The 24,169-nt window shown below is 31.5% G+C and overlaps 1 protein-coding gene across 2 annotated transcripts in view; it reads right to left on the bottom strand.

Annotated features, from left to right (window-relative positions):
• The window catches only part of LOC129231527 (glutamic acid-rich protein-like), a 276,821-nt gene that overhangs the window by 66,511 nt on the left and 186,141 nt on the right, over window positions 1–24,169 (bottom strand). The window contains exons 13-17 of one of the 2 annotated variants that reach the window (XM_054865866.1): window positions 16,653–16,721; window positions 13,979–14,056; window positions 10,074–10,145; window positions 6,831–6,899; window positions 4,196–4,273 (exon numbers count right to left, since the gene is read on the bottom strand). In XM_054865866.1, coding sequence (XP_054721841.1) covers window positions 4,196–4,273; window positions 6,831–6,899; window positions 10,074–10,145; window positions 13,979–14,056; window positions 16,653–16,721 — 366 coding nt within the window. The remainder of the gene's footprint in view (window positions 1–4,195; window positions 4,274–6,830; window positions 6,900–10,073; window positions 10,146–13,978; window positions 14,057–16,652; window positions 16,722–24,169) is intronic. The other variant, XM_054865867.1, reaches the window with a different exon arrangement.

The following is a 24,169-nucleotide window of genomic DNA, read 5'->3' as shown; positions in this document are numbered from 1 at the left end:
CAATAAACCTGATACTACGCCATGGACAAGATGAGCAGATGTATCGTATTATTAGTGACATGTCCAGTAAGGGATCAGTCATCATAATAGGGGATTTCAATTTTCTGGGTATTGATTGGAATAATTTTTACCTCGGAAATGGCAGAGAAGAGGAATTTTTAACAGTAATTGGTGACTGTTTCTTTCACAGGGGTCTGACCAGGATTTTTTACAGGGTCCGTTTTTTGTGAAAAATCAAATAATTTTGTGAAAAATGAATTAATTTTGTGAAAAAATCAAAAAATTTTGCAAAAAAAAAAAAAAAAAAATTTGTTAAAACGAAATTTTAGAATTTAGAGATGGCACAAACTGCATCAATTAAACTTAAAGTTGAGTGTTTTCCTCTTCTACGTCGAGAAAATCATTCTGGATTTTTTTTCTGATATTTGGCGGGGGGGGGGGGGGGCATCGCTCTTTCAAGTATCAATATTTATCTACCATTCTACATTATGTTAAATTATACTAGATATATTTCTGTACAGTACTTAAAATAATAGTAACAAAAATATAAATAAATAAAATAAAGTTCAGAATAGGGTTCAGCATTCAACTTTTTGATCCAAGACACTCTTAAAAAGCACAGAATTTCGTTTAAAACTTTTTATTTTATCAAAAATAAAAAGATATTTCAATTGTTTACCTCTTAACAAAGCGTAATAATCATCAAAAATTCGAAAAATCGGATTCCCAAAGCGGATGCAAAGAGATCGCAATTCTCAAAGTGAAGGCATCAAAAGTATAAAAAGGGCTTGTAAAAGAAATATTTTTGATAAAATTATTTTAAAATTACATTTTAGAGTCCTATGATAAACATATCATTAATATCTGTGGACATAGTTGACCCAAAAAATAAAATAAAATAAACCATCTATTCAGCATTTTAATTTTTGACTCATAACAGAAAATGGAATTTTGCTTCAAAAACTTGAAATGAGAGTTCTAACAGAAATTAAGAGACTTTTCATTTATTTGAATCCTAACAAAGCGAAAATAGCTTGAAAAAAGAACAAAATATGATTCTCATATCGGATGTTAAAAGATTGCATTTTTCAAAATGTAGACATCTAAAGAAAAAAAAAACGGTACTTAAAAGAGTTTATTTAAAGTTAATCATCCTTGTTAGCATCGAAAAAACAAAACCCATATAATTTTCTCCCAAAATAACAAACATCGCACCGCACCCACCACCGTAAAAACGCAAATATTGACAAGTTGGTAAAATGATGAGAATATTTTCTAATCAAGTCATTATAAAGGTTCAACGCCAGATGCTAAGTGGTGATAATTTTGAAGTTGGTAACCCTATCTGAAGCGATCATATTTTTCCCCCCTCCCTTACTATCCCTTTGCAGTTATAAGTTCATTTCGCAGATATATATTATTATTGTTTATTAAATCATGAGCAGGGAGAAAAGTGCTTACCAATGCCTTTTCAGAAAAGTTTACAACAACACCGCTGCTAATTAGCTGTGATAAAACAAACAACCATTATATTTATTTGGCAGTAGCAATTATTTATCGCTTGCAGGAGCATCCCAAGAGTGCCGTTTTTTTTTTTTTTTTTTTTTTTTTTTCCCCCAAAATTAGCCGATTTTGTATAAGCCAATCCCTCTAATTTGACTTAAAGGTTCCAAAAATTATCGGTTTATACACAGAAATATGAGATATTTTGCTTTCAGATTTGCACTTTCAATAAACAATTTGTGACAGATCCGATCTTGTTTATCAGAATTTTGTGAAAGGTCTGTTTTGTTTGATCGGAATTTTGTGAAAGGTCCGTTTTGGTTGATCGGATTTTTGTGAAGGGTCCGTTAACGGACCCAAATATCCTCTAGCCAGACCCCTGTTTCATCAAGTTGTGACTCAGGCAGGGTTTGCCAATATATATCAATCAATATATATATCAATATATGTCCCATATTTATTTTGAAAATATCATGATACTTTGATATTTTCAATATTTATTTTTCAACTACGGAAGCTTTGCTGTAAAAATCATATTAATTGTAGTAATATTGTTCATTTATAATTAAAAATAGTGGAAAAGTTACGTACTATATTTTCATGATGTATTAATACATCATTAATACAATAAAGTAATATAGTATTCCTTTTTTATTTTGCACTAGTGGCTGACGCATAGCTTTGCCCGCAGTAGAAAATTAAAAGGTCTTTTGGCAGCCTGTATATTTACAAATAATGTACGATGAATTTCTCGCTTATTGGGTTGCCCACGTTACGGTTCCACATTATGATAACTTGGTACTTTACTCGTTCATCTTATGATTATTTTGCTTGGAATATTGTTCTTAAAATTGGAATAGAAAAAGAACAAACTCGAATTTTCGAAAAACTGCTTTGAGGTGCACACCACCATGCTACAAACTAAATTTGTCCCAAATTTTATGAGAATCGGCTCAACAGTCTAGGCGCTATGAGCGTCACAGAGATCCAGACAGAGAAACTTTCAGTTTTATTAAAGATCTGGACAGAGAAATTTTTAGTTTATTATTAGTAAAGATTCATAAAATAAAATTATTAGTAATGTACAGGGTTCATACTCAATTTGGATAAAAAAAATTCCATGACTTTTCCAAGACTTTTTCATGACTTCATAAAAATTTTCATGACCTTGTTACAGAAAGAGAATAGTACTATTTAATGTTAAACTTGCCAATTATTTTTATGTATCATCTGACAAAAGTCCTTATTTTCTAAAGCCTTCAACAAATTAAGAAAAACGCTGATAAATTTAATGCTTTTTTTTATGTGTGGTTGAAATAAACTTGAATGCAATTGAATTCCACTTTTTGAGTGGGCATGGGATGGCAAAATCAAAAACATGCAAGTCCACTACTACGTAACATAACAAACAAGTGCTGAAAATAATGGAGAATTCGAAATTATATTTAATGATGTCATAGCAGTAAAATTGCTTTACAAAAAAAGCTGGGCGGCTGTTATAGAAGCAGATGCAATAGGATTCCTGAACTCAGATTCGTTTTTTGGATTGTTAAATTTTAGAGTATTAATAGCTTTTGATAGCAATACTGTTAAATTCCCTCAAGATATCTAATGCTTCTTTTAGCTACTGTTACATTATTACTGTTCAAGACATTTTCCCATGACTTTTCCAGATCTGAAATTTATTAATCTTTTTTCCATGACTTTCCAGGATTTCCATGACCCATACGAACCCTGAATGTAACAATTTTGATTCATTTTAAATGTGCCTAATTAAATGTTAAACATTGATCAGAAAAAAAGAAAATGTCATATGACTGTGCTGTGCACCGTCTAATGCATATATTTTATTTCTGATTCATAACTGTGAAAGTAGCTAACAGAAGAAAAATGAGTAAAACAGCTAATGCTAAATTAACACCATTAAAATTGATAAGAATGATAAACGAAATATTAGATATACATTATGATAGAATCCTTAATTTTAATCTTGCATATTATAATAACAATTCAAGAAAATAGAGAGTGATTTCAGGATGCATTTACTACTTTGAAGCCTTAAGTTTGTGCCGATCGAAAACATTGGATATATATATCAAAATATCCAATATATAACAAAATATCGGATATTTTCAATATTTTCGAAACTATCATGACATTTTCAAACCCTGGAAGTACAGTGGTGTGTTTTATGAAAAGAAAATCAAAACAGTTTTGCTTAAATACATTGTTATTTTTATCGTATTTCTTTTTATAATAAAAATTGCAAATCAAAATCGGAAACTCAAAAGCGTGCAAACAGCTGAAGTAAAGAAATAATTTTGCCACTTATTATCTAGGATCGGAGCATACAACTTTTTCTCTGCTCTGAGTCCCTGATAGAAATAAGGGCAAAGGAGATGAATATATAATTTAAATGAAAGGAATTACCATTTTTCTCTTAAGACAACTAGTTTGCTGACGAGAATCATAAGAAAGTTACTTTAACTGCATGTTCAGTTCCTAAAAAATTTACAGTTCGTTCAAATGTATGAGAAAATACTTTTTTTTTCATAGAATATATCTTTTGAGACTAGTGAATAGTTTGAGAAATAGAGGATCCAATATACAAGCATCAACTGCATAAGGAACATTTTTTTATACCTGTTTAGACTACAGTTAAATTCCAAATTATTAACGTATAACTTCTCACCCATTAGCTTCTTCACCTGGCTCCTCATCTTGAACATTTTTCCTTTCCAATTTTAGATTTTCAGCCGACTTTTGAAAACTATAATAACATGGACATAAATTAAAGTTTACACACTGAACACTAAACTAAGTTTTAAAACAAAACAATACTTGGATAATAAATTTAAATGCTCCAGTAAAACATGATATGGATATACATACACAAAAATAGATTATATATTCTTTTGCACATATATGAGGGATGGACGATGCATCGTTAAAAACCAGGTGTGCATCATTTAACATTAGACCGGTTTCGGAATTTTCTCTAAACTGATGCATCAATTCTGCTGTGAAGTACAGACACCGGTCTAGGGTTGCTGCCGCATTAATTTATATTTTTTTTACATTATTGCTATAAGATAAAATTTGTTTTTAGCTAAATTAGTGTTCAACTCAGGATTCTGTGGGCATCTGTTAAGTTAGGCCCTGTAATTGACTAGGTTTGATTTTAAAGACTGATTTTGCATTTAGTTAAATTGATGTTGAACTCAGGATTCAGTCTGTTGTCTGTTTGGTTAGGTAGTAATTTATAGTAGGCAGATTTCTAAAGATTATTACAAATTAAGAGTTAATTAGTTGGGTATTAAAATAATTTACTGTATAGTAATTAATATCAGTGCTTATCTCATAACAAACGCACTTGAGAGACTGTTGAGAATACTAGAGAGAATCTTTGTAGTGACAGAATCTACCACCATCGCACATGAACAACAAATAAATTTTTAGTAACTTACTTTATTTCATTTTTTCTCTACTGTTAATTTGTAAAAATGACTTATTGAAAGCTTCACACAAACTTGATTTTTATCGACTTTTTAAGCGACTAGCTTTAATTAAACAAAAGAAAGTTTTCAATATCATTTTTCTGATCTCCAGGGAACTTTAGGATTCCAAGAAACACAATTTCAGAACTCCTTATCTAAAAAGATAAATTTTCTTTGACAATATTTCTCTCAAGTTCCAAAAGTAGTATCGTTATACACGGTTTTTAGTGGGGATTTTTTTTTTTTTTTTAAGAAAAAAATTTTAAAACAGTTTTGCTTAAATACATTATTTTTTTACGTTAATTTTTATAAAAGCGTGCAAACAGCTATAGCAAAAAAAAAAATATTTTGTTATTACTTTTTTTCTAGGATCAGAGCATAAAATATTTCTTCAGCTCTGAGTCCCTGCATATAACAAGGGCAGGGAGAGATGAAAATACAATTTAAATGAAAGGGATCACTATCTTTTCCTTAAGACTACCCGGTTGTGCTGAAGGGAATCGAAACAGAGTTACTTTAACTGCAGGTCCAGTTTGTAAAAAAGTTACAGCTCATAAAAATGTATGAGAAGAGACGTTATTTCAGGGGTAGAAGTGACTGACTTGTCACATATAGGACATTTTCCACACAAAATATAGGACAAATTAGGGCACATTATATGAATAATTTTGCTATGAAAAAAGAAATACATATCATATATTATTTAGTTATTCTTATCAATGATTTCGTTTAAAAAAAAATTAAAACAAAATTATAACTTACATCTGAAATGACTTTCCTGTAGTTGAAAGAAATATTTTTGAAAAAAAACAGTGTACTTTACAGACTAAATAACTAAACAAAATTTGAACAAAGATAAATTTTTATTTTTTCTTTCCCACTCATGACCCAAGTACTAATTCCACTGCTCTTTGATTTTATATCTAAACTGAACACTTTACCACTTGCATTAAGAACAAACAGAGCTTGAGAAGAAGCCTTCTGATGATTTTCAGAGTTTTCTTTATGCTTAAATGTTTTAGCATGAAGCCTCAATTGCGAAAATCCACTATTGCTTATAAGCACTGAACAGTTGCAAAAGTGGCAAAAAGCGGTAAAATCATCTTTTCCTTTAGTGCACCACACAACAAAATTTGTACAATTAATGTCTTCCTGATTCAACCACTTCACACGAAATTTTGTTGAGCGATGCAATTTTGCCATTATAATTCTACTTATTTCCACAAACTACGTCTAAACATCATAAGGAACTAACATTCCATTGTCCCTAAATTCCCCTAACCCCCCCCCCCAAAAGAAAAGATTGCAAAAAGAAGATTAGAACATTCCGATTAGAAAATGCACTGAACACAAAATATACCAACTAAAACCATGATACAAAACAAAACAAATGGCTATTCCCCCCCCCCCCAAACGCAAAATTCTAAAACCAACTTCAGATTAAGTTCGTTAAACTCCACCCACTATAGAGTGACGTCACATTGCTGTAGCCAATGAGTGAAGATGCCTGTCGTAGGATTTAGTCAGTTGAGTTTTTAATTTGAAATTCATTTGGGCACATATTTTCAACAAAAAATCTGATGTCAGAAAGTTTTTTTACTCTTCCTTTTAAAAGATAAATTGGGTAAAAAACAGAAATATAGGACATTTTTGAAAAATATAGGATATATAGGACTACTTCGACTAATGTTATTTCGATAAAATATTTTTCGAGACTAGTGAATAGTTTGAAATAAAGGTTCAAATATAAAAGCATCTCTTGCATTGAAAATTTTTTTTGTACCTGTTTAGACTAGCTAAATTCAGAAATATTAATTTCTAACTACTCACTCATTAGATTCTTCACCCGAATTTTCCTCATTATCATTTTCCTTTTCCATATCTGAAGAACTTTGTGAACTATAATAACAAAGACATAAATTAAAGTTTACGCACTGAACACTAAACTAAGTACATAAAAAGTAGTCGAAAACTTTGTACTGCATAGTGAATAAAATATGACAATGTATATAAAGTACAAATACAAAATAACCTTTTTTAACCTTTTTTTATTTTGTATTTGTACTTTATATACGTTGTCATATTTTATTCACTAAACTAAGTGTTAAAAGAAAAAAAAAAATACTTGAATAACAAATTTAAATATTCTAGAAAACAAGATATGAATATACACATACCAAAATGGATTATATATGTTTATGTACATCTGAGGGATGGGCGATGCATCTCTAAAAACTAGTGTGCTTTATACATCTTTAAACCGACTTAGGGTTGTTGCTGCATTATTCTCTATTGTTTTTTCACTAATTTTAAATAAGCAGAGTGTCAATGCAATCTGGCTTAACAATGAATATGTTAAGAGTTCGATTGTCATTTCTTTCAAAACATGTAATAAATGCACCTAGTAACTTGCAAGAAAAAAGCAAAATTGAAAGAGCAAAATTTATACAATTTTCAGAAACAACTCATTCCCATTTTTGTGGCATAGAAAAAGTTTGAAATACAAATTAAACCTGCGAATCTTTTTGACGCAAATTATGCCCTAGAAGTTAGATGCCAAATGTAGCCTTCCCCTCTACCTGGGTACTACCTAAACGACCTGGTAAGAGGATCCTGGAGAAATCAAAGTTAAACTTTTATGCGCACACACTTAAAGCAATTTGGGTTGTTTTTTTAGTGACTCCTGCATTTTGCTTTCGGAAAGCATAATTTGATGAAGTTGAAATGATGAATAGAATTTCCACTGTACATTATTAAGCATTTGAAAAAGCTTTTCTTTACAGTGTTCAGAAGACTATGCTGTACTCGATTTTTTTCTATCGGGCTAATCTAAGCCATTTTCCAATTCCTGTGATTGATGCTTTTTCATTCGAGATGCCCGTAAGGAATACCTCCCAGCATGTACTTACTATACACACAATCCTATGTGCCTATTTTATGTTCACAAGATCAAAAAGCAAAAAATAATACTTTTTAAATGAAAAATAACACATTTTCAAAAAACATCCAGGAACTAAATAAAAAGCAAAAAAAAAAAAAAAAAGGTCACATTTACATACGATTTCCTACTCAAACATATAAATCAAATTCATTTTGAAATTCCAGTAAAAATAATAACTAGACACCAAATTATAAAAAAACAGTGATTTTAATTACTTCCTAAATTATTTTAATACCTAATTACCCATAATTTCCTAATTTTGAATCAGTCTTTGAAATCAATTCCTCCTATGAACTACTACGTAATGTAACTGACTAGGTTTGGTTAAAAGATAAATTTTGTTTTTAGCTAAATTAGTGTTAAACTCAGAATTCAGTGGGTATCTGTTAAGTTAGGTCCTGTAACTGACTAGGTTTGATTTTAAAGACAGATTTTGCATTTAGTTAAATTAGTGTTGAAATCAGGATTCAGTCTGTTGTCTGTTTGGTTAGGTAGTAGTTTATAGTAGGCAGATTTCTAAAGATTATTACAAATTAAGAGTTAATTAGTTGGGTTTTAAAATAATTTATTGTATAGTAATTAATATCAGTCTTTATTTCATAACTGGGTATTTAGCTCAGTTTTCTTTTTGTAGAGGAATCATAAAATAAATTTCATTTATAGGTTTGGGTAGGAAATAGTGTGTGTGATCAATCAATTTTTGTGCATTTTGCTCTTGAGCATTTTTTATATTTTTAATTATTCTTATTTGAATGTAATTTTTATGAACTCAGATATTTTAAATATGAAATGGAAGTTAAAATCTCATGTTAGGTTTAGCATCTAGTTTGTTGCAATTTTTACTGTTAACCCATAAATGGAGAAAACTGTTTAACACCTATTGTGCCAATTGCAAATGGTTAAAATGCAAACGCATACTTTTGAGATCGTTAAGAATAGTAGAGAGAATATTTGTAGTGACAGAATCCCCCACCATTGCCCATCAACAACAAATAAATTTTTAGTCCCCAAATTTATTTCATTATTTTCTCTACTGTTCATTTAGAAAACTGACTTATTGAAAACTTCACACAAACTTGATTTTTATTGACTTTTTAAGCGACTAGTTTAAATTAAACGAAAGAAACACAGTTTTTAATATCATTTTTCTGATCTCCATGGTACTTTGGGATTCCACAAAAGACAATCTTAGAACCCCTAATTTAAAAAGATAGATTTTTTTTGACACTAATTTTCTCAAGTTACAAAAGTAGTATCAATATAGATGGTTTTTAGTTTTGTTTTTTTTTTAACAAAAAGAAAATTCAAAACAATTTTGCTTAAATACATTGTTATTTCTTTTACAAGAATTTTTTAAAAGCATGCAAACAGCTATAATAAAAAAAAAATTTGCCAGTACTTTTTTTCTAGGATCAGAGCATAAAATATTTTTTCAGCTCCGAGTCCCAGCATTAAACAAGGGCAAGGGGAGATGAAAATATTATTTAAATGAAAGGGATACCATCTTTTCTTTAAGACTACCTGGTTGTGCTGAAGGGAATCCAAACAGATTTACTCTAACTGCAGGTCCAGTTTGTAAAAAAGTTACAGCTCATAAAAATGTATGAGAAGAGACATTATTTTGGTAAAATATTTTTTGAGACTAGTGAATAGTTTATTCAATAAATTACCGCCCATTAGCCAGGGCCAAAGCAGATATACATGAAATACACTGCCAGCTCAGTCATTTCCAGCCGAGGACTGCAGTTTCGTGCTTATTAGCACTCATCAGCCCGGAATAGGAAAGTGACTGAGCTGGAGATGGAATACCTCTTAAGGAAGCCAAGAGTGCAAAACAAACTGGTAGCTAATATAGAATTAGCAGACCAGACGAGTAACCAAAGCAATGGTTCAGTTCAACTCTAAGATTGAATGCGAGGCAAGGTATATTCAGTAAATTACCGCCCATTAGCCAGGGCCAAAGCAGAAATACATGAAATACACCATGTATTGGGTCACTACATGGTGTATTTCATGTAGTGAATAGTTTGTGAAATAAAGGTTGAAATATAAAAGCATCTCCTGCCATGGAAATTTTTTTTGTACCTGTTTAGACTAGATAAATCCAGGAATATTAATTTATAACTACTTACTCATTAGATTCTTCACCCGAATTTTCCTCATTATCATTTTCTATTTTCCCATTTTCAAAAGAACTTTGTGAACTATAATAACAAAGACATAAATTAAAGTTTATGCACTGAACACCAAAACAAATTGTTAAAAAAAAAACTTGGATAACAAATTGAAATATTGTAGAAAACATGATATGAATATATACATACAAAAATGGATTATACAGTGAAACCTGCGGACAGCCAAGGGACTAGAAGTTTTGTCCGTTATTGGGAGGTGTCCGCTATTAGGAGGAACTACTTAACTTACCTTTTTCAAAACGGGCTGTTGTTCCCCTTGTAGAACACAATTGAAACAATTGCGAAAGGTTTATTACATTTTACGACAAGTGTAGTGTGTCTTAAGTTGTAGTGTAGTCTTAAAAAGCATTCAATCAATTAAAGTAATCAGTTAAAACAGTTTGACATCGCTTTTTTGCATTACAAGCTCATTTACCTTAGCAAGTCCTTCAGTGTCCCTTTGCTCAGGAAAAAGTTTTTCAATTCTTTACTGTATTTCAGTGCTTCCGAAGAGTCTCTAATTGTGCACAATTTTCTAATTTTGTCTTTATCTTTTAAAATTTCGCTGATTTGAGTTTTCCCAACTTGAAAATGATCGGCAAGACAACGCACACTTATTTTTTTCTTTTTTGTCAACATCCAAAACATTAAATTTTTCTTTCAACGTCAGTCTCTTTCTTTTAGTTGCCATTTTAAAACTCAAATTATATTGTTACACAAAAAAATCAACTAAATCAACACGCCTTTAGGAAAGTTTAACTGCAAAGCTACAATTGCTGCATGAAAAGAAGGTTCGCTTGCCTCTCAATTCATCTCAGGGTATGAATATCCCATTACCAACGGCGGTGATTCAGCGGAGAAACCCCCTCCCCCCAACACACTTTTTATGGTTAATTTATTTATTTTATCTCGAGTATGACTATTGCATGATTGACAGTTGGCAATATGATGACATTGAATATGGGCAAATCTTTTTCATGTCTAAAAATTAAACAACCCAACGAAACCACGGCGCCATAAAGCCGACAACTACCAGCGCCGGTTTGCTCAATTGCATCTCCTGAGAGATCCAGTAAGAAAAAGCGCCCAGTTTCTTTTTTTTTTATCTTAACTTTTAAATAGTTATTGTGTACAAAATTCATTAAAATCTTAGGAAAAACGTATGTTAATTGTTAGACTGATATCAGTTTTCATTTATCTGCTTCAATAATCTCAAAACTAGCCGGAACAAAATTATGACTTTTTTTTTCTTTTTCATTTTTTGCTGCCAGCAAAAAGTACCATGTCTTTTAGTTCTTTTTTTTTCTGTCCCCAACTTTTAAGCCCCAATCGCTGCCTCTGCCCATTACCACCCTTTTAATTACAAGAAACAGTGATCAGGAAATGACGGGGGGAGGGTGGAATATCAGTTGTGGAGGATGAAAAGCTTTGTAAGGCAAGCAGTTACTAAGATATTCTGTGAAAAGACGCAATGGAAATTTTTCGTGAAATTACTGTCCGTTATTCGGAGTGAATTACATGGAATGGCCTATATTGAGGGACTGGGACTTGCAAAAACGTCCGTTAATTAGAAGTGTCCGTTATTCGGGAGTGTCAGTTAAGGGAGGTTTCACTGTATATGTTTACGTACACCTGAGGGATAGGCAATGTATATCCAAAAACCGGTGTGTTATATTCATCTTTAAACCGATATGCCACATGTAACCTTCCCCTCTACCTGGGATAGGAGCTGGTAAGAGGATCCTGGAGAAATCGAAGATAAACTTTTATGGGCACACACTTAAAGCAATTTGGGTTCTTTTTTTTAGTGACTAGTTCATTTTGCTTTCGGAAAGCATAATTTGTTGAAGTTAAAATGATGAATAGAATTTCCACTGTACATTATTAAACATTTGAAAAAGCTATTCTTTACAGTGTTCAGAAAACTATGCTGTACTTGATTTTTTTTCTCTATCAGGCACATCTAAGCCATTTTCCAACTCCTGTGATCCATGCTTTTTCATCCCAGATGCTTGTAAGGAATGCCTCCCAGCATGTACCATACACCCTATCCTACATGCATATTTTATATTTACACTACTAAAAGCAAAAAATAATATTTTTAAACAAAAACTAACATGCTTTTAAAAAACATCAAGGAACTAAATAAAAAGCAAACAAAAACTGGCCACATTGACAATTTTCCTACCCAAACCTATAAATCAAATTCATTTTGAAATTCCAGTACAAATATTAACTAGACACCAAATTATAAAAAAACAGATTTTAATTATTACATAAATTATTACATAAATACCTCTCTCTCTCTAATTACACATAATTTCCTAACTTTGAATCAGTCTTTGAAATCAGTGCATCCCATGAACTACTACGTAATGTAACTGACTGGGTTTGGCTGAAAGACAAATTTTGTTTTTAGCTAAATTAGTGTTCAACTCATTATTCTGTGGGTATCTGTTAAGTTAGGTCCTGTAATTGACTAGGTTTGATTTTATAGAGTAATTTTGCATTTAGTTAAACTAGTGTCGAACCCAGGATTCAGTTTGTTGTCTGCTTGGTTAGGTAGTAGTTTATAGGAAGCAGATTTCAAACAATTGTTATAAATTAAGGGTTAATTAATTGGGTATTAAAACAATTTGTTTTATAGTAATTAATATAGTTTTTTATTTCATAACTGTGCATAGTTTTTTTTTTTTTTTTTTTTTTTTTTTTTTTTTTTTTGTAGAGGAATTGTAAAATAAATTTGATTTATAGGTTTAGGCAGGAAATAGTATGTAAGTGTGATCTATCAATTTTTGCTTTTTACACTTATGCATTTTTGAAGGTTTAATTTTTTAATTATTCTTATTTGAAGGTAATTTTTATTAATTCAGATATTTTAAATATGAGATGGAAGTCAAAATCTCATGTCAGGTTTAGCATCTAGTTTGTTGCGATTTTTACTGTTAACTCATGAATGGAGAACCCCATTTAACACCTATTGTACCAATTGAAAATGGTCAAAATGCAAACGCACACTTTTGAGCCCATTCAGAATAGTACAGAGAATCCTTGTAGTAACAGAAACGACAACCATTGCGCATCAACAACAAATAAATTTTTAGTCCCCAATTTTATTTCATTATTTTCTGTACTGTTCATTTGCAAAACTGACTTATTGAAAACTTCACACAAACTTGATTTTTATTGACTTTTTAAGTGACTAGTTTAAATTAAACGAAAGAAACAGTTTTTAATATCATTTTTATGATCTCCATGGAAATTTGGGATTCCACGAAAGACAATTTTAGAACCCCTAATTTTAAAAAGATAGATTTTTTTTGACACTAATTTTCTCAAGTTACAAAAGTAGTATCGTTATAGATGGTTTTTAGTTTTCTTTTTTTTTTTTTTTTTAACGAAAAGAAAATTCAAAACAATTTTGCTTAAATACATTGTTATTTCTTTTACAAGAATTTTTTTAAAAGCATAAAAACAGCTATAATAAAAAAAAAATTGCCATTAATTTTTTTCTAGGATCAGAGCATAAAACATATTTTTCATTTCTGAGTCCCTGCATAAAACAAAGGCAGGGGGGGGGGAATATAATTTAAAAGAAATGGATCACCATCTTTTCCTTAAGACTACCCGGTTGTACTGAAGGGAATCCAAACAGAGTTACTCTAACTGCAGGTCCAGTTTGTAAAGAAGTTACAGCTCGTAAAAATGTATCATTTGATACAATATTTCTAGAAAATATTTTTCGAGACTAGAGAATAGTTTGAAATAGAGGTTCATATATAAAAGCATCTACTGCATCTGGAAAATTTTTTGTACTTGTTTAGCTTAGCTAAATTCAGAAATTTTAACTTATAACTACTCACTCATTAGATTCTTCATCTGACACTTCCACCTGATCATTTTCATCTTCATATGTTTTGTTACTGACGGAACTTTGTGAACTATAATAACAAAGGCATAAATAAAAGTTTACGCACTAATCACTAAACAAAGTGTTAAAACAAAAAAAAAAAAAACACTTTGATAAAAAATTTAAATATTCTAGAAAACATAAGAATATACACATACAAAAATGGATTATATATGTTTATACACATCAGGGGGATGGGTGATGCATCTCCAAAAACTGGTGTGCCTTATTCATCTTTAAACCGATTAAGGGTTGCTGCTGCATTATTCTCTATTGTTTTTTCCCTAATTTTAAATAAGCAGAGTATCAATCCAATCTGGCATAACAATGAAGATATGAAGAGGTCGACTGTCATTTCTTTCAAAACATGTAATAAATGAACCTTGTCACTTGTAAGAAAAAAACAAAATTGAAAGAGCAAAATTTATACAATTTTCAGAAACAAATCATTCCCATTTTTGTGGCATAGAAAAAGTTCAGAATACAAATTAAAACTGCGAGTCTATGCCCTAGACGTTAGATGCCATATGTAACATTCCCCTCTACCTGGGCCAGGACCTGATAAGAGTATCCTGTAGAAATAAAAGATAAACTTTTATGGGCACACACTTAAAGCAATTCGCTTTTGGAAAGCATAATTTGATGAAGTTGAAATGATGAATAGAATTTCCACTGTACATTATTAAGCATATGAAAAAGCTTTTCTTTACAGTGTTCCGAGAACTACGCTGTACTTGATTTTTTTCTCTATCAGGCACATCTAAGCCATTTTCCAACTCCTGTGATCGATGCTTTTTCATTCCAGATGCTTGTAAGGAATGCCTCCCAGCATGTACCATACACCCTATACTACATGCCTAATTTATATTTACACTACTAAAAGCAAAAAATAATATTTTTAAACAAAAACTAACATGCTTGTAAAAAACATCAAGGAACTAAATAAAAAGCAAACAAAAACTGGCCACATTGACATACATTTTCCTACCCAAACCTATAAATCAAATTCATTTTGAAATTCCAGTTCAAATAATAACTAGACACCAAATTATAAAAAAAAAAAAAAAAAAAAAAAAAAAATTTAATTTTCACCTCAATTATTATATAAATACCTTTCTAATTACACATAATTTCCTAACTTTGAATCAGTCTTTGAAATCATTGCCTCCTATGAACTACTATGTAACTGACTGGGTTTGGCTAAAACACAAATTTTGTTTTAAGCTAAATTAGTGTCCAACTCATTATTCTGTGGGTATCTGTTAAGTTAGGTCCTGTAACTGACTAGGTTTGATTTTAAAGACAGATTTTGCATTTAGTTAAATCAATGTTGAACTCAGGATTCCGTCGGCTGTCTGTTTGGTTAGGTAGTAGTTTATAGGATGTAGATTTCAAAAAATCGTTAAAAATTAAGAGATTGTATCGACTGTAAGGTATTAAAATAATTGATTTCATTTTATTTATTTATTTATTGTAGAAGCATTGTAAAATAAATTTGATTTACAGGTTTGGGTAGGAAATAGTATGTAAGTGTGATCAACCAATTTTTGCTTTCCGCTCTTGGGCATTTTTGAAGGCATATTTTTTTAATTATCCTTATTTGAATGTAATTTTTATTAATTCAGATATTTTAAATATGAGATGGAAGTTCAAATCTCATGTCAGGTTTAGCATCTAGTTTATTGCGATTTTACTGTTAACCCATAAATAAGGAAACTCGTTTAACACCTATTGTGCCAATTGAAAATGAACAAAATCAAATGCACACTTTTGAGATCATTAAGAATAGAAGAGAGAATATCTGTAGTGACAGAATCGACCACCATTGCACATCAACAAATAAATTTTTAGTCCCCAATTTCATTTCATTATTTTCTCTACTGTTCATTTGGAAAAATGATTTATTGAAAACTTCACCCAAACTTGATTTTTATTGACTTTTTAAGTGAATAATTTTAATTAAACAAAAGAAACACAGTTTTTAATATCATTTTTCTGATCTCCATGGAACTTAAGGAATCCAAGAAACACAATTTAAGAACCCCTAATCTAAAAAGATAAATTTTCTTTTACAATATTTTTCTCAAGCTCCAAAAGTAGTATTGTTATAGACGGTTTTCAGGTTTTTTTTTTTTTTTTTTTTTTTTTTTTTTTAAATAAAAAGAAAATTTAAAAAATTTTGCTTAAATACCTTGTTATTTTTTTTACAATAATTTTTATAAAAGAGTGCAAAAAACGATAATAAAAAAAATATTTTTCCTTTACTTTTTTTCTAGGATCAGAGTATAAAATATTTCTTCAGCTCTGAGTCCCTGCATAAAACAAGGGCAGAAAGAGATGAAAATACAATTTAAATGAAAGGGATCACCATCTTTTCCTTAACACTTCCCGGTTGTACTGAAGGGAATCAAAACAGAGTTACTCTAACTGCAGGTCCAGCTTGTAAAAAAAGTTACAGCTTGTAAAAATGTAAGAGAGCAGACATTATTTCGATAAAATATGTTTCGAGACTAGTGAATAGTTTGTGAAATAAAGGTTCAAATATAAAAGCATTTACTGCATTGGAAATTATTTTTGTACCTGTTTAGATTAGCTAAATTCAGAAATATTAATTTCTAACTACTCACTCATTAGATTCTTCACCCGAATTTTCCTCATTATCATTTTCCTTTTCCATATCTGAAGAACTTTGTGAACTATAAAAACAAAGACATAAATTAAAGTTTATGCACTGAACACTAAACAAAGTGTAAAAAAAAAAAATACTTGCATAACAAATTTAAATATTCTAGAAAAAAGATATGAAAATACACATACAAAAATGGATTATATATGAAATCCGCCGATAGAGTTCGCTAGTGTTGCTGGGGAGTGTGTTTGCTGCTCCTGAGATAAGTGATTTTTTACTGTAATTGTTTGTTTTACTGCTTTAGTTTCAGTATTTTTATTGTATTTTATCATATAATTAAGTATTTTTGTGATTTTAAGTCATATTTTTGATTTACTTGCTTTCTTAAAGTGTTTTTCTATTCTTTGTAGCTAACCTAAATTGTGCTGATTACTTGTTGTTAAGCCTGAATGCTCTGTTTAGGGTGTAACTTGTTTATTTCGATTTACTGCTTGTCTTAGGATTTAGTAATATTTGTATCTTTTACTTCCAATGCTTTCTAATTCTAATAATTAGCATTATTTCTTCAATTTTGTATTTTTGTATTGACTTTTAAGTGTACCATTTTGAGCTAAAACGGGGCTTATATGCATAATGAAGGAGGTTAAAAGTGGTAAAGGGGACAAGTGGATTTCTTGTGACCTATGTCAGATGTTCTGCTTGTTTAAGGGGAAGGATGAGTCTGAGAAGGATTTCATTTGCACTAAGTGTGTTGAACTAACAGAAATCAGAGTTAGGATGCTTACATTGGAGGGTTTGCTTCCCAGGTATGGAGTGCATATTTTATATTACCCCTATTGTTTAAACCAACGGGTTAGGTGTATGAACCTGGTACTCAAGGAAATTTGCGTTAACGGTAGTATCAGGTTTATTGATGTGTGGAGTGAATGTAAAGGCGATTGGATTGCTAGGGATGGCCTGCATCTGAGCGTTACAGGGGTCATATAATGTTTAGTGGTTTGGTTTTAGAGGCTTCAGAATAAAAAAACTAAGTTGGAATGGGGGGCATGGTTTAAGGAGCAGAATTCAAAAGGGTACTGACTATTGGGATTTTAGTAGAAACGGAAATAGGGTGGCTAATAAGAGAGAAGATTTTAACAATTGGGATTCAAATAATCGTGCAGCATTAAATAAAACTAAAACGGACTTACTTAAGGTTTTTTATACAAATGCTCGTAGTATTAGGAACGAGATGGAAAAAATTGAAAAGCATAATTATAGACGAGAGGTTGGATATTATTGGAGTTACCGAGACATGGGCAACCGAAAGTGATGATGATTTATTATCTATTGCTGGGTATAGTTTGTTTAGACAAGATAGAGCAGGTAAAAGAGGTGGTGGGGTTTTATTTTATGTCAAGGACACTTTAATTTGCAATGAATTGGTAATTAATGATAAACCTAATAAAATTGATATGATTTGGCTGGAGTTGAGGATCAAAATAATATAAGGGCAAAAAACTACGTTTAGTGAACATTTATAGGTCACCCAACTTTAGCCAGGGTCAAGACGAACAGCTGTTTAGTATTATTAGTGATATTTCTAGCAAGGGGTCAGTCATCATAATGGGAGATTTTAATTTTCCAGGAATTGATTGGAATAATTTTAACCATAGTAATAGCAGAGAAGAGAAATTTTTGAAAGTAATTTGTGACTATTTCTTAGATCAAATTGTAACTCAGGGTACTTGACAGGACACGATTTTGGATCTAGTTTTCTGCGACATGGAAAGCTCTGTTCAGGGGTTATGTGTAGGGAAACACATTGGAGATAGTGACCACAACAGTATCAGGTTTGGGATTAAAATTGATATGCACAAAGTAGAGAATTTTAGGTTTGTGCCCAATTTCAGAAATACTGACTTTGTGGCACTTAGGCAGAGTTTGAAAGCAGTTTTTTCTTCTGAATTAGATAATAGCGATGTGAATCTTCAGTGGGCAGAGTATAAGGAAAATCTAGCAAATGCGGTTGGGGATCATGTTTCCTTTAGGAGAAAGGGTGTTGAACACTAAAATTTGGCCAATGTGGTTCTCCAGGGAAACTAAAGACGCTCTTAATTACAAGCAAGCCGCTTTTCATAGGTTTAGAGAAAGTGGTCACAGTGCAGATAGGCTCCAATATTGTAAGGCAAGGCGTAAATTTAAGTATTTCGTATGGATTCAGAAAAGAGAGTTGGAGCAAAGACTGGCAGATAGCATAAACAGGAATCCCAAGAGGTTTTTTGCATACGCTAATTTGGGGAAAGTTCAAAATAGTCACATTGGGCCACTTGTTGATGAGCACGGAATTTTAATTCAGGACGATAGTGATATTGCTAATGTTCTTAATAACTTTTTTTCGAGTGTTTTTAACGATAACTGTATCCCAACAGTTGACACCAACAAGACACAAGCTATAGTACAGCTTGAGGACTTTGTACTTTCCAGGGATGACTTTTTACTTCATTTGAAAAAAATTAAAGAAAATAAGGCTCCAGGACTAGATAATATTTATCCAAAAATTTTAGTGCGGAGGAATTAGCAGATGTAATCGCAAATATTTTCAATGCTTCTTATAACTCGGGGACAGTGCCAGAGGACTGGAAGCTGGCTAAAATTACACTGATCATCAAGAAAGGGTCTACAGGTAGTGCAGGAAATTATAGACCTGTGAGTCTAACTTCTGTGGTTTGAAAAAATTTTGAAACATTGATAAAAATTAAGATAGTAAATTTTCTAGAGACTAATAATCTATTGACTAGTTTTCAGTACGGTTTCAGGAAAGGTAAATCTTGTGCAACTAATTTATTACATTTCTATGACAAAGTTACCATGGCTTTGGACAATAAGAAGCCTGTAGATGTTGTGTACATTGATTTTCAAAAAGCTTTCGATAAGGTACTGCATGCTGCTCTACTTAGCAAATTAGCAGATATAGGAATAGGAGGGGAAAACTTTCATTTGGGTAAAAAACTGGCTGACTGGAAGGAAACAAAGGGTAGTTGTAAGGGGAAATTATTCTAATTGGAATGAGGTCTTAAGTGGGGTTCCTCAAGGATCAGTGTTAGGGCCTGTTTTGTTCACTGTCTTTATGAACGATGTTCAAAAAAATATTTCAGGGAACATGAATTGTTTTGCTGATGATGTCAAAATTATGGGGACTGTAGAAAATGAAGAACAAGCAAATCAACTGCAAGAGGATCTAGATCATATTACAGAGTGGGCTGATAAATGGGGTATGGCTGTTAATGTTGGGAAATGTCAAGTGCTACATTTGGGGCATGGAAATAAGTGTACAAGTTATCATTTGCAAGGTTCAGTCATTAGTCAGGCAGACAAAGTTACTGATCTGGGGGTCTTAATAAGTCAGGATTTAAAGTTTAGCCAACAGTGCAGCATTGCTAGTAACAAAGCCAATAAGATGCTTTGGTTTATCAATAGATATATTTCAAACAAATCTAAAGAAGTTCTTCTGCCCTTATATAGAAGTTTGGCAAGAACCCCATTTGGAGTATGCTGTTCAGTTTTGGTCTTCTTAAGAAAAACATTAATGTATTGGAAAGAGTTCAAAGGCGGGCTACAAGGCTAATAAATGGACTTTCCCACTTAGATTATGATTCCAGGCTTAGAAGGCTAAAAATGTACAGTCTTGAGCAAAGAAGAGACCGAGGGGACATGATTCAGTTGCTTAAATTCATTAAAATGATAGATGTTACGGGATTGAAGTTTAGCACTGAATACAGGACAAGGGGTCATTGTTTTCAGCTATTTAAATCTGAGGCTAACATTGATATTAGAAAAAAATATTTTAGCAGGGTAGTGGAACCTTGAAACAGCTTTCCGGAAGAGGTAGTAATGAGCAAGGGAGTAGATAGTTTTAAGAGGGCCATTGATCTTCACTGGGGATTGTAAATTGACTATTACCAGTCTAGCTGGGCCCAGAGCCTGTTGCTGGTCGTTGTTTTTGTATACGTTTATGTACATCTGAGGGATGGGCCATGCATCTCCAAAAAACCGGTGTGTTATATTCATCTTTAAATTGATTTAGGGTTACATTGGCATTATTCTCTGTTGTTTTTTTGAATAATTTTAAATAAGCAGAGTCAATCCAATGTGCCTTAACAATGAAAATGCGAAGAGTTCAACTGTCATTTCTTTCAAAACATGTAATAAATGCACCTAGTGACATGCCAGAAAAAAGCAAAATTAAAAGAGCAAAATTTACGCAATTTTCAGAAACAACTCATTCCCATTCTTGTGGCATAAAAAAGGTTTGGAATACAAATTAAAACTGAATTTGTTTCATGCAAATTATGCCCTAGACATTAGATGCCACATGTAACCTTCCCCTCTACCTTGGCCAGGACCTGGTAAGAGGATCCTGGAGAAATCGAAGATAAACTTCTATGGGCACACACTTAAAGCAATTTGGGTTTTTTTTAGTGACTAGTGCATCTTGCTTTCGGAAAGCATAATTTGTTGAAGTTGAAATGATGAAGAGAATTTCCACTGTACATTATTAAGCATTTGAAAAAGCTTTTCTTTAGTGTTTGGAAGACTATGCTGTGCACTATTTTTCTCTCTATCGGGCTCATCTAAGCCATTTTCCAATACCTGTGATTGATGCTTTTTCATTCGAGATGCCCGTAAGGAATGCCTCCCAGCATGTACTGTATACCCTATCCTACGTGTCTATTTTATATTTTAGGGTTGCCATCAAAATTTTATTTGAAAACAGTTGCTTTAGTAGCCTAAAATTTAAAAAACAGTCGCCTAAACAGTCTCCTCAAAGGAATAGTTGAGTTGCATTCTGAATTCATGAAGATGCTTTTACCAATAATCATATTTCAAATATGCTAACTCAAAACCTACATCTCATGACACAACCACACATTTGGAGATTGCAATACCGGTATTCGCTATTTTTTAAACGTGATACCAGAAAGCTGAATTTCTCAAAAATTTCTTGAAAACATATTGTTTTGTTGCCACGTTTCATAATTTTGTACAAAAATTGTATAAGTATGAAAACATATTGTGAACAAATATAAAATGAGGGAACAAATGTCATAATAAAAAACCAATACTAGTAAAAAACACAATGTATCTATTCAGTGGTTGAAAAAACTACTTTCTTTTTGTAGCGAACTACAACTACTTTTTTTCAAAATGTAGCAACTACAAACTACTTTTGAAAAGTAGTCGCTACTTCGCTACTTTTAAAAAAATAAATAAATAAAAAGCATACACATACACACCCTTTGAAGATTGAACGAAAAAATAGAAAACTGGTTTAGATTAATAAATTTGCTCACTTGAACATGTACTAAGAATTATTTATTGTTTCATTCCTTTACTGAGCCATTTCAAACATTTTTTTTACGATTTTTACGAATATCTGCTGCAAAAAAGGATTTAAAAAGTTGAAGGAATTCAACCTTCAAGCTTTTAATCTTTTCCTGACAGTGAATATTTCATTCAAGAAATGCAACTCGGCTACTTGAAAATGTAAATAGATGCAATCATAATTTGATTAAAATTTCATATAGATATACATACACTATATGACCAAAAGTATTGGGACACTTTTAAAAATTCACCTTTTTACGGATTTCTGGAGAAATAAAAGACCAATTGGTCTGTAATTTATTAGGGCTCGACCGATGGCATTTTTTGTCCGAGGGGCCGATGCCGATTGTTGGTCGATTGTTCAAAGATGGCTGATTGTTTTCCTCCAAATGGCCGATTGCAAAAAAAAAAAAAAAAGAAATTAATTGATAAGATTGTCATGGATTTAAAGGATCATTGATTTATTTAACTTTACTTCCTTTCTAAGAATAAGGAATTGTAATCAGGGCTGTGGAGTCGGAGTCGGACTGATTTTGGGGTTAAGGAGTCGGAGTCGGAGTCGTTGGAAAACATGCCGACTCCGACTCCGGGTTTCTTTTTTTCTTTCCTTTTTACTGACTCTCTTTGTATTTTTTTGAAAACTGAATACCAATTGGTTCGATTACATGTATAAAAAGATACTAATGAGAAAATAACTGCCGTTATGGCAATCAGCTAGTTTGAGTGCATACCGAACTTTCTGTAGCCGTCTCTAGTTTGCTTGCTTTTTAACTTAACTAATAGCAACTGTCAGCAAACGGTTTTGTTGCCTAACATTTTCAAGTAAACATTTTCAAATAAAAATAGAAATATAGTGTTTTGTTCGATCTCAGTTATATAAAATAGTTATAGAAACGTAACAAATTAGTAAGTCGAGGCCCGTAGCTAAAGTTGAAATTTTTAAGGGTGATCGGCAAATTCAAAGAAGTTCTGGCGCGAAAGCACGAATCCAAAAGATCCGATGAAATAATCTATATTTTTTTCTTTATTAAGACTATTTCTATAAGCTTGGTTCTCACTAAAAAGTATGGAACAAAATAATGTAAATGATTTCTTGATTATAACACTCAATTATTGCTGTTACTCTTAAAATCTTCATATTAAGGTTAATTCTAAAGCAGCCAATAAAATTTAAATTAAAAATTTAGCGAAGAAGAGGTATAGTAAAAGCTATTCGTACAAATTTGTATACCGCCGCATTTTGTATAAAAATAGCTCCTGACGTACATGTGTCCTATTTTTGTTGACATTTTATTGATGAAACATAATTTAAAATATATTCTTGAAAATTTTCAGAATTAAAATATTTATATTTTTTATAAACTCTGAAATTAACTTTGGGTGTCATCTACCAGATAAGTGTCAATCGGGGAAAACCACCCATTCTCAAGAATTTGGATTTAGAAAAAAAGCTTTTTTTCTTTCAAGATAGTTTTCAAAAATTGAAAGCACACGATTTGATAAAAATCTATCTGTTAAACATTAAAGGGGGGCAAATTACAGGTAATCCTTTTCAATTTTTTTAAAAGGGATTTTTATGTCATCTCACTTTTAACTCGTAACTATTGAAAAATTTAATTTTTAAATTGAATTTCTAACGTTGTATGCGTCTTGGGTTTACAATAAAAAACAAAATGTGAAATTTTCATAAAAAGGAATTAATATTTCAATTTCTGTTTAGCAGTTTTCCCCCTTCCCCTGAAGGGAGAGAGGGAGTGGAAATAATACAATTAAAAAAAATCCCGAGTCAGAGTCAGCCATTTTCCTTCCGACTCTGCAGCCCTGATTGTAATCACAAAAAAAGAAATCAGATTTCGACCTACATTTTTATTTTACCATCACCCAATTTATACTTTACAAGTATTTTCGGCACATCTGTACATGCATATGTACCCAAGAACATATAGATGACCGAAATATCCATTTTGAACGCCTCCTCAGTTAGTTATCGCAAATGCTCTTGTGATGTCTTCATGCGCGTTAATTTGTGTCACTCAAAAACGTTATAAAATAATAAGTTGAAAACTCATACGTACGTAGTATAATCTAAAAGTTTGTGGACAAGTTGTACAAAACCTTACCTTGAATAGTTCACATTACCGAAGTACA

This window comes from Uloborus diversus, chromosome 10 (assembly GCF_026930045.1).
Source record: "Uloborus diversus isolate 005 chromosome 10, Udiv.v.3.1, whole genome shotgun sequence".
In the NCBI taxonomy this organism is placed as follows: Eukaryota; Metazoa; Arthropoda; class Arachnida; order Araneae; family Uloboridae; genus Uloborus; species Uloborus diversus.
Note: the sequence above shows the minus strand (reverse complement) of the source record. Positions and strands in the feature narration are given on the sequence as shown.